Raw genomic sequence first — 14,225 nt, 5'->3', positions numbered from 1 at the left:
CAAAATCAGCTTGAATTCAAACCCAAACCATCGCTTAAATATCTTCGCTCGTCTTACGCTAACCTTCACTAGAGCGAGGAGAGAGAGGGATCGGATTGAGCCATATGTTGCGAGCGCCGCTGTGTAGAAAGTGACTTGACAAGCAATTTCTAAAGTCTCCCAAGCCACGCTAAGGGAATTGATTAAATATACATATATACAGGGTGATTCAATAAGAACGTACCAGGCCTCTATCGCAGCTAATACTGCACGTAGAGCCTTCAAACAAAAAAATTGCATTACCAAATCGTATGTGCAGAATGCAATAAAAATAGTAGCAAGACCAGTGGCGTTCCAACAGGGGGCAACTTCAAAATTTGAAATGGAAAGTGGTATAACTGTTGGAATCGTTCGAAAGGACATTAAATGTCATGCAACTTTTAGAGGACAAACTTTGTCATGTCATTTCCCATTTAGCCGCTAGAGGCGTTGTTGCAGACTTGTATCTGACTACCGTAGCAGGCATTTATCTCAGCTAATAATGCACATAGAACCGTCAAACAAACAATTGAACTACCAAATCGTATGTGTAGAATGCAATAAAAATAGTAGCGACACCAGTGGCGTATCGTGAATATCTCCAACGGGGGGCAACCTCAAAATTTGAAATGGAAACAGGGTTGGTTGTGCCTCCATTGAAACAAGCGCACAATGGGTGAAACGTCGAGAGGAAACACGTTGGCATATTTCTTCCTCTGTGGCAGCAACACGATCGCATTTCCTATACCGAATTTTCCTGCTCCCCTTCGCAAGTATTTGAAATTCAAGGCTTACAAGCTGCAACTTATACATTCAACGAAGATTAAAAGATCTTCACTGTCTCCAGTGTAGACAGGTTGGGATTCCTGGAAAATGATGATTTTAGGGACAGGATAGTGTTTTGTGATGAGACAATCTTCCATATCAACAAGGTCAACAGGCATAATGTTCGAATCTGAGGCCCAGAACACCCTCTGCGAATCATTGAACATACCAGAGATTCTCCTAAATTGAACGTCTTTGCTGTCGTGTGCAAAACAAAGTTTTATGATAGGCCAGTCTTCTTTGCAGAAAAAACTGTAACGGGACACTTGTATCTTCACATGCTCAAGATATGGTTGATACCACAACTTGAAGAGGACTCCCGAGATTTAATTTTCCAAAGGATGGAGCTCCACCCCATCTCCATAATGACTAGAGAGGGTATCTCAATTAACATCTCTCAACTTTTTATGGGTTATACTGGTCCTGACGATATATAGATATGTTATCATGTGACTTCTTTTTATGGTGCTTTGTGGAAGACCGCGTCTTTGTCCCACCATTCCCTCGAAATCTGACGGAGCTGCGAGAGCGGAGCATCGAAGCCTTTGCTGCCGTTACAAGAGATACGTTCCTCCACAGTGCTTCCTTTTAGAATCCTGCTGCTTGTAACCTTTTTTGGATCCATCCTCATATTTAGAATAGAAGAGTGAAATAATAATAAAACATTCGCATCCTCACCACTTGCACTTTTATTCACAGCATTCCGGGGCAGTTCCATTACATATATACACGACGTTTTGTTTACAAAATCCCATTCACCTTTTTATTTTGTAATGAGCTATGATGTCTGTGAGAACTGCGCATGGACAACAGCCCACTCTCGACCAATTCACAGTGCAAGTTGTAGGAGAACCACCTTTTTTTAAAAAAAAAAAAAGTATCGGAAGTTTGGTATTTTTCTTGAGGACGTTTCATATAGCGAAAAATATGAGAAAAAAATCTTCATAATACGTATCCCTCTGGGTCGTCCTTCTTGAACATATATCATTATTTTATTTAGTGTTTAGATCTTGTATTAATTAGCTAACGATAATACTTCAATTATACTAACGACTTTACTAAAGATAAAAAGTATACTTGTCAGAAATCAAAGTTAGTAAGTTAAATTTACATGATTTTATTTACAAAAATAAAGTAATACAACACTTTTACAAAAAGTGGTAAAATTCATTCCGGAAAAGTGCTTATGAACTTTCACTTCTTCATTGTTCCTTTGACGCCATGTGCCTCATCAAGTTATTCATAAACTTTTCAATCTTCTTCAAATCTTGCAGTATTTCAGTTCTATACTGCAAACACTAAAAAAGAAAATAATAATAAAGTTGGCAGAGATCATTCTTACACAAACACTTGAACTAGAAATACAAATCATTGAACAACGCAATGTTTATTTTAAAATACTAACTGATTTTTATTTTTATTTTTACAACTTTATTTTAAAATAGCATTAAAAACACTTCATGAAACACTACGTTCATTCATTCATTCATTTTGAGTTTGTCCCTTTCAGCAGTGAGGTTATATGAGACGTAGACCTACAGCTTAACGTCAGATCCAAACCACATGAACTCCCGCCGGGAATCGAATTCGTAAAGGAATGAGCAGCAATAACTGAATATTTAGAAATCTGATTATCCGGTGCTACCGATGGTTGTTCTGCTGCTACTAACTTATTTCAGCCGAATATTTAATAGCTACGCAATGTAGTGTAGGAAGGTCAATCGATGTTTTGTATCGGTGTGTTCTGTGAACTCACTTTAAAGCTACTTTATTGCTACTTCGGAGTTACACTACTCATGCAGCCACAATAAGAAAGAAAAAAAAAGCATATACTACAGATAGTAGCGATGAGTTGCCCACACATATTTCAGACGCGTCTTTCGCTATAGGAAATACTCCAGGAGATGAATTGTTAATGTAAAAACGCTTCGTAACGACATCACATAACCGCGATACTGACGGCTCCATTAATCCCAAATCAACACGTTAATGTAAAAATTGTTAATATTTTATTAGAATTAAGTCTCCTTTGTTTATAATCAGTAGTGCTATTCAGCCGTTTCGCACCGGTTCGCTAGAAACGGTTCTTAAAATATTTGGAGTTCGCAGAACCGTTTGTTATACACAGACATACCAATAAATTTTATACAGTTATACCCAGGATCAGTAAATTTTAGTTTAACTATCTCTATTTTTTTTAGAAACTCTTACAGCTACAGGGTTAAACATATAGGGTTTTATGCAGAGTCGTTCTGACGCGTGATTAGTTCCATACTAAAAAGTTCGACTAACATGTTTCCTGCAGTATCGGACCTTTAGTATGATCTAATCATACGTCAAAACGATTCTGCATAAGGCTCATAATCTCTCAGAACAAGGTATAAGCGTTTATTTCTAAATCTCAAATGTTCCGATACCAATAACGAGAACTGGGTTTCTATGAATGGTGAGCGTTATTTATATTTGAAACACACACATACCATTATCAAAAATTATTGATCTATTGCTGGGCGGTCTTTCCAATACTTTTTAACCATATATCTTGGACAATTCGTTTCCAATATATTCGCGGTGTTTTTACGACATTTTCATCACACCACCTTGTATTAAGATGCTGTGTAGGTCGCTATTTGTCACTTCTGGTATCCAGTAAAAACTTAGGTTTTGTCTCCCGTGAATAGTTTGTTTCCTGTGAGAATTACATCTATCTACTATTTCTCTCGGATATACAGGGTGTTTCAAAACAACACCGACAACGTTTGGGAGGCGATTCCTGACGCCAACATAAGGCGAAAAGTATAGACCAACCTAGTGCACAAATGCTCCCTTTCGGAGTTATTGACTGCCGAAAACATGAAAAAATGAACTTTACAGGTTCATAAGTTCAAAGCTATGGGACCCACGTAGTCGGGTCAAGACCACTTAGGAACTAGAATGTGTCCTACCCAAAAATCCATGTTTCAGAATCCTAAGGTACTCACGTAACAATTTTTATACAGGGAGTTTACCTATGGGCATATAATTTGAAGTACTCACCAACTATCTCTAACTTTAAAGATTGTTGCGGAAATACCGCAGGATTCTGAAACATGGATATATGGATAGGGCACATATTACTTCCTAAGTGGTCTTGACCCGAATACGGTAGGTCCCATAGCTTTGGAGCTATGGGCCTTTAAAGTTCATTTTTTCATGTTTTCGGCAGCCTATAACACCGAAAGAAAGCATTTGTGCACCCAGGTTCGTCTATATTTTTTGTCTTATCTTGGTGTTAGGAATCACCTTCCAAACATTGTTGGTATTGTTTTGAAACACCCATATATATATATATATATATATATATATATATATATATATATATATATATATATATATATATATATATATACAGTGAAACCTCTACTAACGGACACCTCTATAAAGCGGACACCTCCCGTAACGGACATATTTTGTAATCCCAAAACGCTCGCATAGGAAAAAGACTTATTGGCAAACCTCTCTAAAGCGGACACTTTCTAGTACGGACACGGACAGTCTTTTTTTGTCGTTTATATGTATTACTTACCTCCGTATTACGGACACTTTCTCTAAAAATAAGTTAAAAAGTATTGTAAAATACATTTTTAGTAATTCATACATGTGTCACCAAGAAAGCATTGTGACAATATTTTGCCTCCTCAACTGTCTGCTCAGCAGCCCAGACAAAGGTTCTCTGTTTAACAACACTTTTATGTACTTTGCTTGCATTCCACTCCACCTAACCTGTTTTAAACACAAAAGTGATTGACATTTGCCCGCCGTTTAGGATGGCACGTTATTCAACTGTCCCGCTGGAATATCTAACCAAGAAGAAGACAAGTTAGGTATTTTTTGCCCGTGGGTACGTATATTGTCTCAAAAACTACACTAGTGGACTGCAATTAACCTACAAATTAAAGCGACATACTGAAAACGTAAGTAAGTAGTGATAAGTGTAAAATCAAGAAAACTATAACACCTTATTTCCATGTTGTACCTCGAACATAAGAGTATTGCATGGGGTAGGATAATGCAGGTACCGCAACATTTTGGTAATATTCGTAAATACATGATTCATGCAAAAATATCTTTTCTAATTGAAATATTACATTGTTTACTAATTCACGTAACAAAATATTGAAACCTCTTTAAGGCGGACACCTCTCTATAGCGGACAATTTTTGATTCCCCAAGGCTGTCCGCTTTAGAGAGGTTTCACTGTATATATATATATATATATATATATATATATATATATATATATATATATATATATATATATATATATATAACCGATTGTTAAAAACTTAGAATAGCACCACTGTTTATAATTAGTGTACTATTAAAGGCCACTAGTAAATGTAATGTTTCTTCATCTCATTTTGGAAACTGACAGGTTCTTCTGCTCGACCCGGTGTACTACAGCCATAGTACATGTACAGCAAGTGCGAAATTGAACTTTTCACAAGAAATACATGTACACGTTACATAAAACACAACTTACATTATACACTTCCTATGTTCTTTCCGTAAGAAAACATGTTTGAACACAGATCGTTAGGTAGTACAGTCTTGTGGTTCGGAGAGCTAAATTATCAGGCACAGGTAAAAGTCCTATTAAATCCTAATTATAAAAGGGAATCTTCTGAGTCCTTCATTCTGTGCGGCACGTTAATTCCTAATAATAAACAGTCACGCTAATAAATGTTACTCTTCTGCCTGACATCAATAGATGTCTCTAGCGTGCAAGCAATTCCAGATTTCAAACTATTGTGATAACTTAAATGCAAATTTAAAAATTTATCAATGTAATTATTTCAAAATGGATAGTACGATACTGAATGTGAATGAGCTTTGCTATTTATTAGAACAAGGGCAGTAACATTTATATTTGAGCATTATTATTTATGTCTGCATGCTGGTTGGCAGATAAACCGCACCCCTCCTTCCCACACACACAAAATAAATGTAATTAGTTTTTAATTTTAACCTATAATGTGGAACGGACAGATTACTCGGATGCAACTAATAACTTTTAAAACAAAACGCGAGATACGGATGGCACAAACTCAAAAATAAATTTTTCCTCCTTATGTCAAGCGTCACTGAAAAATTACGTTAATGGTTAACACTGACTAATCCAGTTTTCAATATGATTTTTTAATAATTAAGCTTACTGAAACACGGCACTGATCTGGTAACTGGAATTTACAACTTACGACCTGATAATAAAACTTAAATAACTGATGTTCAAACTATCAAATATAGATTCTAAGATAAGTGCACAATATTTAGTAATGCTTGGTCATTTATCAATTCTTAATTTAGATAATAATCCTAAAGTCACTTGTTCCTTTCGAAGCAAAGTACATTTCGGTACGTGTCGTCCAGGTTTTCATGCCCAGTGGGGTGCCACGCTCGGATACAAACTCGAGTAATGGTTTGGACCCAGTTTTAAGAAGTAGCTCCCGTATCATATAGTCGATGTAAAAAACTTTGTTTTGCTAAAAATCTGTAGTTGGTACTACAAGTAATCCTGTTCCAAAAAGGATGACTGCATTCATTGATTATGGCTGTTCTGAGCTGATTTTTTTTTTCGTCCAACTTCGGGTATCTTCGGAAACAAACCAAAGATGACAGGTTCGAATCCCCAAGCCACCCTTCGCAACCAGGAAAACTTGTGCAATCTGTTTTTCTTCTTTTAAGTTCAATAAAATATGTCGAAATGTTATTAAGTATAAAAAAGGAACATTCAGCAAAATACTTTGTACTATACTTCGGAAATATGTATACCTGTGAGAACATGTTGCTTTTGTCACCTAGGTTTCCATACGTCAAATTTTCAATGAAAGGAAAGACACTGAGAATAGTTGTCGCATCCATAGTAGAATGAAAAAAAAAACAAAAAAAAGAAGCATTTGCAACGGATATGAATGTCATTGTCTTCGAAATTCAGTTATTTTAAGGAGCTCAGCATGGGTGTTTATAGTAGTTCAGTGGTAAAGTGTGGGACTTCAAATCGTAAGGTCACGAGTTCATTCCCATTTGGGTCAAACCTTTTGGTATGTGATAATATATTCTTCAATGCATGAAAAATTAATCAAAATAATTACATTAAAATAAGTCAGTTGTATATAAGAGCTGTGGCAATTAAATAACGAGACTGCCCACCTCCTGTCGCGCAGGATCGTGGGGGGGGGGGACGTAGCTAATGATGTGTTGTTGATCTTGAATCTTCATGAGCAGCCACTGTTTGTTTCATGATTCTGAAAGCTTTTCTTTTCTTTGCAGGTTTGCATGAAAAGGACAGTGTTCTGTAGTAGTGCCGGAATCATGGTGAGCAGTAAAGTTGAGCACCGCATTAACATCAAATTTCTGGTGAAATTAAACAAAACACCGACGGAATTTTGTGCAATGTTAAAAGAGGTGTATGGTAATAATGCTATGTCACGTGCGCGAGTTTTCGAACGGAACAAACGATTTTCAGAAGGTAGGGAGGAAGCTGAAGATGATGAACGACCCGGCCGCCCTTCGAGTTGAAGACCGGACGAAAATGTTCAAAAAATTAATGAACTTGTGCGGAAAAACACACGACTGAGCATTCGGATGATTGCAGATATGACGAACATATAATAATTTAAACATGACAAAAGTTTGTGCAAAATTGTCCCGAAAAACCTCTCTCAAGAACAAAAAGACATTCGAAAGACCATTTGCTGTGAAGCCAACGAACGACTCAAAGCTGAACCAGACTTGCTAATACGTGTCATCACATGTGATGAAACATGGATCTTCCAGTATAACCCAGAGACTAAGCGTCAATCCATGCATTGGAAGACTCCCACATCGCCAAGAATGAAAAAAGCACGAATGAGCAAGTCGAAAGTGAAGGCAATGCTAATCGTTTTTTTTTTTTTTCGATATCAGGGGTATTATCACGACTGAATGGGTGCCTCAGGGTCAAACGGTGAATCAGACCTACTACAAAGAAGTCCTAATTAAACTGAGGGAAATAATAAGGAAGAAGAGACCGGATTTGTGGAAGACCTCCACCAAGACAATGCGCCAGCCCATAATGCCCTTTCTCTGAAGTAGTTTTTAGCAGCCAAGCGCATTCCTTGCTCGACCATCCTCCGTATTCCCCAGACCTGGCTCCCGGTGACTTATCTATTCCCAAAACTGAAAAGTGTATTGAAGAAAACACATTTTCAGTCTGTAGAAGAGGTGAAACGAAGAACGGCAGAGCAGGTTGAACAGTGTGACATCTGATGACTTCAGCATTGCTTTGAATAATAGAAGGCACATATGCAGCGGTGTATAGATAGGGGAGAGGAGTATATTGAAGGGGATAACAGTCAATTGTAACTTTCTTTGCAATACGTCACATTTATAATGCCAGTCTCGTTATCTAATTGCCACACCTCGTATATTCATACAATCATTTCAGGAAATAAGTAATTATGTTTAAAATATAACATCTGCGATGTGCTATGTGCTGACAGAACGTCGATATATTTATTATATGTGAATGTTTAAAACAAATTAAGAAAAATGTGTAAAGGCAATACATAAGTGTGTGTTGTGAATATGTTTGCAGCTATTTGCCATATGCAAGGAACTTCTCAATACTCTCATTACAGCAGGGGGCTTAAGCTCTTAAACATAATATTATAGTTACTAAATAGGAGATACTTCTATCTGGCATTTATTTAATTCACAGCTAAAGTTGTGTATTATTATGTATGCACTTTATTCTTCTAGTGCAGGATCACAGTTATGCAGAGAAAAATGCATCATTTATTGTATAATTTGAGTAAAGTGGTTATATTCATTTGAAATTATTAGCATTTCTCGTCACAATTTACGCAAGCGACTAAACATTGCGTTTCAGTCGCTGTATTTCGTTAAGCACTACCTACTTGAGGTTTTGTAACATATCTTGTATAAGAACCAACGGTGGTGGAATAGGTGACAATAGGGAGTCGAATGAAGAAATTTCGGGAATTGAGAATTTAGAGTGAAGATCCCATAATTAAAAATATGAAACATTACATAAAATCTTGAGATGGTCATGGGAAAAAAAAAGTATAAATCCACACTTTCACTAATTGTTATGAAAATAAATTCATTGTCATTTGTTGCTGAAGTGTTCCAACATTTGCTGCATCGGGACTTCAGGGTTTCGAAATATCTCAAGTTTTATATATTTGTAATGGATATGAGTACCTACCTAATGGATATGAGTACAATTTTTACTGTTTTTTTTTTAAAAATTGAAGATTTTGTAATTTTTGCAAAGTTGAAATATGATATCTCTGATGGAACAGAATATACATCTAAATAAGAGAAATTAGAGTGAGATGCATGAAAATTGGTATTTAGGCTCTCAATTTAAAATAATTGAAGATGTGATTCAACATTTCTAGACGTTTCGTTAGAACGAAAGAAAAAAAGGCTGAAAAAAAAATGGCCGTATCTCGAAATTCCTTACAAGTAGACATGCAATTCAAGACGTGTTTCAGCATTTTTTTTTCATTAGAAGAAAAAAACTTAATATTGTAATTAACCAACTTCATTGTGTGAACGTTCACGTAATGATTCAACATAGACTACTACTTTTTTTTAAGTTAGTTTCAGGGTTTAGTAGTTTTCACAAATTTTATCAGAATCTGATGACAAGTCTTTGAAGCTACACCATAAAACTTCTCAACAGCTGGTAGTCATAATGCCGTATGTATGCTGACGTATAATTCCATAACGTGTACAGCGATTAAAAACATATGTTTACCCTTTTGTACGCCAAGTCACTTTACAGGAAGTTTATGTCCTAGCTTTAGTTTAGGTATCTAATTAAACTACTGTGCTATCGAAAAAGTAGAAAAATTAGAGTTAAATAACCGATTTCCAAAATGCACTAAAAAGCAGAAAATAAAAAACTTTAAAAAAATACATTAACAGACTCCACCAAAAGCCTTATATAAAATCATTTTGAATGGTAACTTTATGAGACATTAATATTTTATCTTGGAACAGACTTTAATTATATATATATATATATATATCCCGGGTGAGGCATTTAAAACTGTTTTTGGAAATATCTGGAAAACCACAAATCGGATTTTAAAAAAGTTGTAATAAAAGTTGTTCGTCTCGAAGGGGGACATCCAATGATACCACACTCGACCCCTATCCCCACCCTCCGGGGGTGTGACGGGGGTCAACTTTGAAATCTTAAATAGGAACTACAATTTTTTATTGCATATTCTGATTCTCCGTGAAAAAATACGTAACTTTTGTTTCGAACATTTTTTTCGTTGCGTGATAGATGGCGCTGTAATCGACAAAAATCAAAATGGCTTACAAACACGAGAAATGAGGCATTTAAAACTGTTTTTCAGAATATCAGGAAAACTACAAATCGGATTTTTAAAAAAGTTGTAATTAAAGTTGTTCGTCTCAAAGGGGGACATCCAATGATACAACACTCGATCCCCTACCCCCAAGCCCTGGGGACGGGAGGGGGTCAACTTTGTAATGTTAAATAATAACTTCGTTTTTTATTCCTGATTCCCATTCTCCATGTAAAAACACATAACTTTTGTATTAAAAAATTTTTTTCGTTGCGTGATAGCGCAGTGATCTTCAAAACATCAAAATGGGTAAAAACTGTTATGGATGGGCCAAGTCGAACTATGAGTTCTGAGCCGAGTCATTGTTTATGAACTCGAGTTTCGAGTCGAATCGGGTTTGATAAATAGCTCACTCATTCAGCTCGTTTTAACTCGTTTTGAAATGATGGCGTGAAGAGACTGCAAAGTGAAAGTCATGTAAGGACGTAAGCAGTAAGTGGAATACTTTTTGTGCTGCTCACGAGAGGGGACACTGGTCGCTTCTAGTCTCGTCTCGATAACAAGACGACAAGCGATTTTTATAACGACCTTAGTTCGCCTCGGCTCAACTGAACCGATGTCTCGAGTCAGCTCGCTTGAGGTGAGCCATCGGCTCGGTTGGGATGAGCCATTTCCTCTGTTTTGTTGAATTGAGTATAGAACTCGAGCAGGGTCGGTTGGGTGAACTGTTAGCTCGGCTTATTATTCGGTTCGGCTCGTTAGTGAATGAGATGTGAGACGAGATGTTCGAGCGGTTGATAGGCCTAAGCCCGGTCCGAGGAGTTTTCAACTTGTTTAGCCGTCGCCTTATAATTTTTAAGTTTTTGGCTCGAGCCGGAATACTTCCTCCTCTGGATCTCAAACCCCGATGTCCTTGCTTCCTAAGCTTCACGACTACCGAGGTCGGAAGACAACTAGTTTCTAGTATTGAGATACAAACCGCCTATTTTTCATATTTATATACGGTGTAATAATAATAATAATAATAATTTATTATTATTATTATTATTATTATATACAGTAGTATCATTGATAATAATTATATTGTCTATGTAGGATGCTTGAAGAGAGTACTTGAAACTACACACAGGATTTGGCTCGTTTTGTATCGACGCGACTCGAAACTCGACCCGAATTCGAGTCGAATTTGAAGGAATTTTTCTAGTCGAGCTCAAATATGTTTGTTTCGAGCCGAGCTCAAAGAAATCTATTTCTAGTCGAGTCGGTTTTCACAAAACTCTCTCGAACTTGCTCATGCCCATTCCTAAACGCCGTTGACAAGTGATAAGAAAATGTTCGAAATGGTGACTATTTTCTGCGATACATTCTTTATCATTCAAATTACAGTCTATGAAGCAAAGACTGCGATCGTGCGTCGCAATCCCTTGTCAGACTCTCTCTGTACATGTAACACTTGCAATGTGTGTTGCAGAAAACGGGCACTATTTCGAACATTTGTTTCAGTAAACAATGGAGATGTGTGAGAAACAAGGAGACTCTCATAAAACAAGCATCACGATGGTGAGAGGCAAGAGGACTCGGCTTGAAACAAGCACCTCGATGGTCAGGGTCCATGACATTTGGGGGCGAGACGTTTAAGTGCGGCCGCTTGGGCGCGAAATGTTTGGACACAAAACCTTTTATGTAAATAGGTTTCCTACTTACATATACTGTATTTCATAACTAGAATCAGTATGTTTAGGAACTAAAATATGAAAATAGGCACTGGAAATTTAAAAAACTTCCACACCAATTTTGCAAAAATTAAAAATAACATCTTGAACACAGCAAAATTCCTGCACGTCATGCACAACTTATCTCTACCAGTTAAAAAAAATAAAATAAATAAATAATAAATAAATAAATAAATAAATGCAGCAGATTCTCGACTATCCGCATCTCAGGGGGTCTAGGGGGCTGGTTCCCCCGTACATTTTTCCTGCCCCACTAAAATTTTCACGATAGGCTTGCAAATGAACTATAATATGGTTGGATCCGGTCCCTCCTAACTTCAGCCGGGTCCCCCCTACATTTTTGGACTGGCTACAGGTCTGCTCCGTACTATGCAACTTAGTTTTGGAAGAATATTTTTTTTTAAAATAAATTAAAATATATGTAATAAGGACATGTAATTTGTGTAAAAAAACGTTTTTTTCTTAACGTTTAGTTATTTTAAAAATGTGACTTAAAATGTATAGAACACCACATATTTTCATTTTTGCATTTTCTTTTTCTATAATAAATTTTATTGAAACGAATGTTACAAAACATAGGAAATGTTTATTAAGTACTTGTAGCGTCCGCAAATATCATTCAATATCTGCCCCCCCCCCCCATTTTTTCTTTTCTTTGCATTTTATTGCAACAGAATTCGCGTCTCATTCACTTCTTTTAAACTCCGAATTCTGTTGGGAAGTTTTGCTGTTATCTTTCCTAGCTGGAAGCCAGACATCCTGTCTGCCTTCAAGTCTCGTACGCGAGTTCCCCCTTTCTGACCTGTAGGTCAAGAGCAGTTAAGATAAACATTCTCCCCTTTTGGTTCTATACAGAAGCCTGGTTCTTTTTTCTATACTTATGTAGTCTTTTAACAAGTTAGATTATTATTATTATTAGTGGTAGAATACTGTTAAGAAAATCCATATAGTTTTGTGTATCTTTTAAATGTCATTTTCTGCTTCTAAAAAGATTCTTTTTCGTTCTTCGAAACATTAAATATATATGTGTCTTTGGTAGAAAACAAGTAGATAAACTGTCGAAGGGTCTTGAGTTCATTATGTATAAAACTTTTCAAGTTTATTACTTGAAATCTTTTATGTTTAGTATCTGTTTTATAGTTTAAGATACTGTTTGTACAATTCTCTGTAAATCTCGATGTAAAATCATTCTTCCAGAGAAAGGGGCTCACACACCTAAACCCAAGGACTACACATCACACGCACACGCATGCGCACACACAAAATCTTATCTTTTGCCTGGCTCCGCCCAAGGCACCTTGCTCTAGCCAATCTAGATGTTAATGGCATGGCTTGTTCCAATAGCTAGTATCTCCGCCCCTCAGAGTGGAACTCTTCCGAGCTCCTATGCACCCGAAACCGTGTGCAAAGCCAATAATCTTTCTTTTCAGGATACTGGTCCCCCTCGGTACTTTTTAGATCTCCACGCATGCTCAACCTCTGACCTCACGGTCTTGGTGCAACGTTTGCACACGTTACTATTTTGCACACAGACCGTAAATTGGTGCCGGTTGCACCCCCGATCGAGGCCCTTAAAAACGCGTGTTTTGGGCTCTCTCATCGGACAACGTCCCTCTCCTGAACCCCTCAGAGACGTGCGGCCTACGAGGAGTACGCAATTCGTTAGGTACGTCTCAGTTCAGGAACTTATCACGAAGAAGTCTCTAGTTGTCCAACCCTCTGCCTTCCAACCTCTCTGCCTCCACGGAGGCCTGCCTACTCACTCTCTTGGTTACCTACCTCACTCTCTTGGTTTACCCAGTACTTGGCAATCTGTTTCTGAAAGCTCGATGGCTCAGCCAGGGTTCTCCCATAATTGCTGGTCGGCTTAGGAAACTGACGGTCAAAGTACTACCCTACCTAATCCTCACGGTAACTTGGCAATCTGTTTCTGAAAGCAAGACGGTTCAGCCAGGGTTCTCCCATAATTGCTGGTCTGCTTAGGAAACTGACGGCTAAAGTTACCTCCTTCCGAACTTGGCAATCTACTTCCGCAAGTTTCGCTACAGCCCGGACTCGCTCCAGAAACTGCTGGCAAGCTTAGGAAGTTGACGGCTAAAGTTCTGTCGCACCCCTATTTGATGTGTGTTTTGACAGACTCTAAGTTTATTGCTTAGCTGGCTAAACACACGGGTAATCAAATAGTTACACCCTGTTTGATGTCTGTTCGCAGACCGGTAGATCAAACGGTAACCTTAATTCCTTCTGGTAACCAACTTTGTTTGATGTCTGCTTAGCAGAC

General features: G+C 37.3%; 1 protein-coding gene across 1 annotated transcript in view; it reads right to left on the bottom strand.

Moving 5' to 3' along the window:
• Positions 1-1,944: 1,944 nt before the first annotated feature.
• Srp9 (signal recognition particle 9) overlaps positions 1,945-14,225 on the bottom strand; it is a 42,711-nt gene continuing 30,430 nt past the window's right edge. The window contains exon 3 of the mRNA XM_081725975.1: positions 1,945-2,141. Within this exon, the coding sequence (XP_081582101.1) occupies positions 2,046-2,141 (96 nt within the window). The 3' untranslated portion in view covers positions 1,945-2,045. The remainder of the gene's footprint in view (positions 2,142-14,225) is intronic.

This window comes from Thermobia domestica, chromosome 9 (genome assembly GCF_964235325.1).
Source record: "Thermobia domestica chromosome 9, izTheDome1.hap1.1, whole genome shotgun sequence".
NCBI lineage: Eukaryota > Metazoa > Arthropoda > Insecta > Zygentoma > Lepismatidae > Thermobia > Thermobia domestica.
The sequence above is the reverse complement of the archived record's forward strand: the minus strand, read 5'-3'. Positions and strand labels throughout refer to the sequence as shown.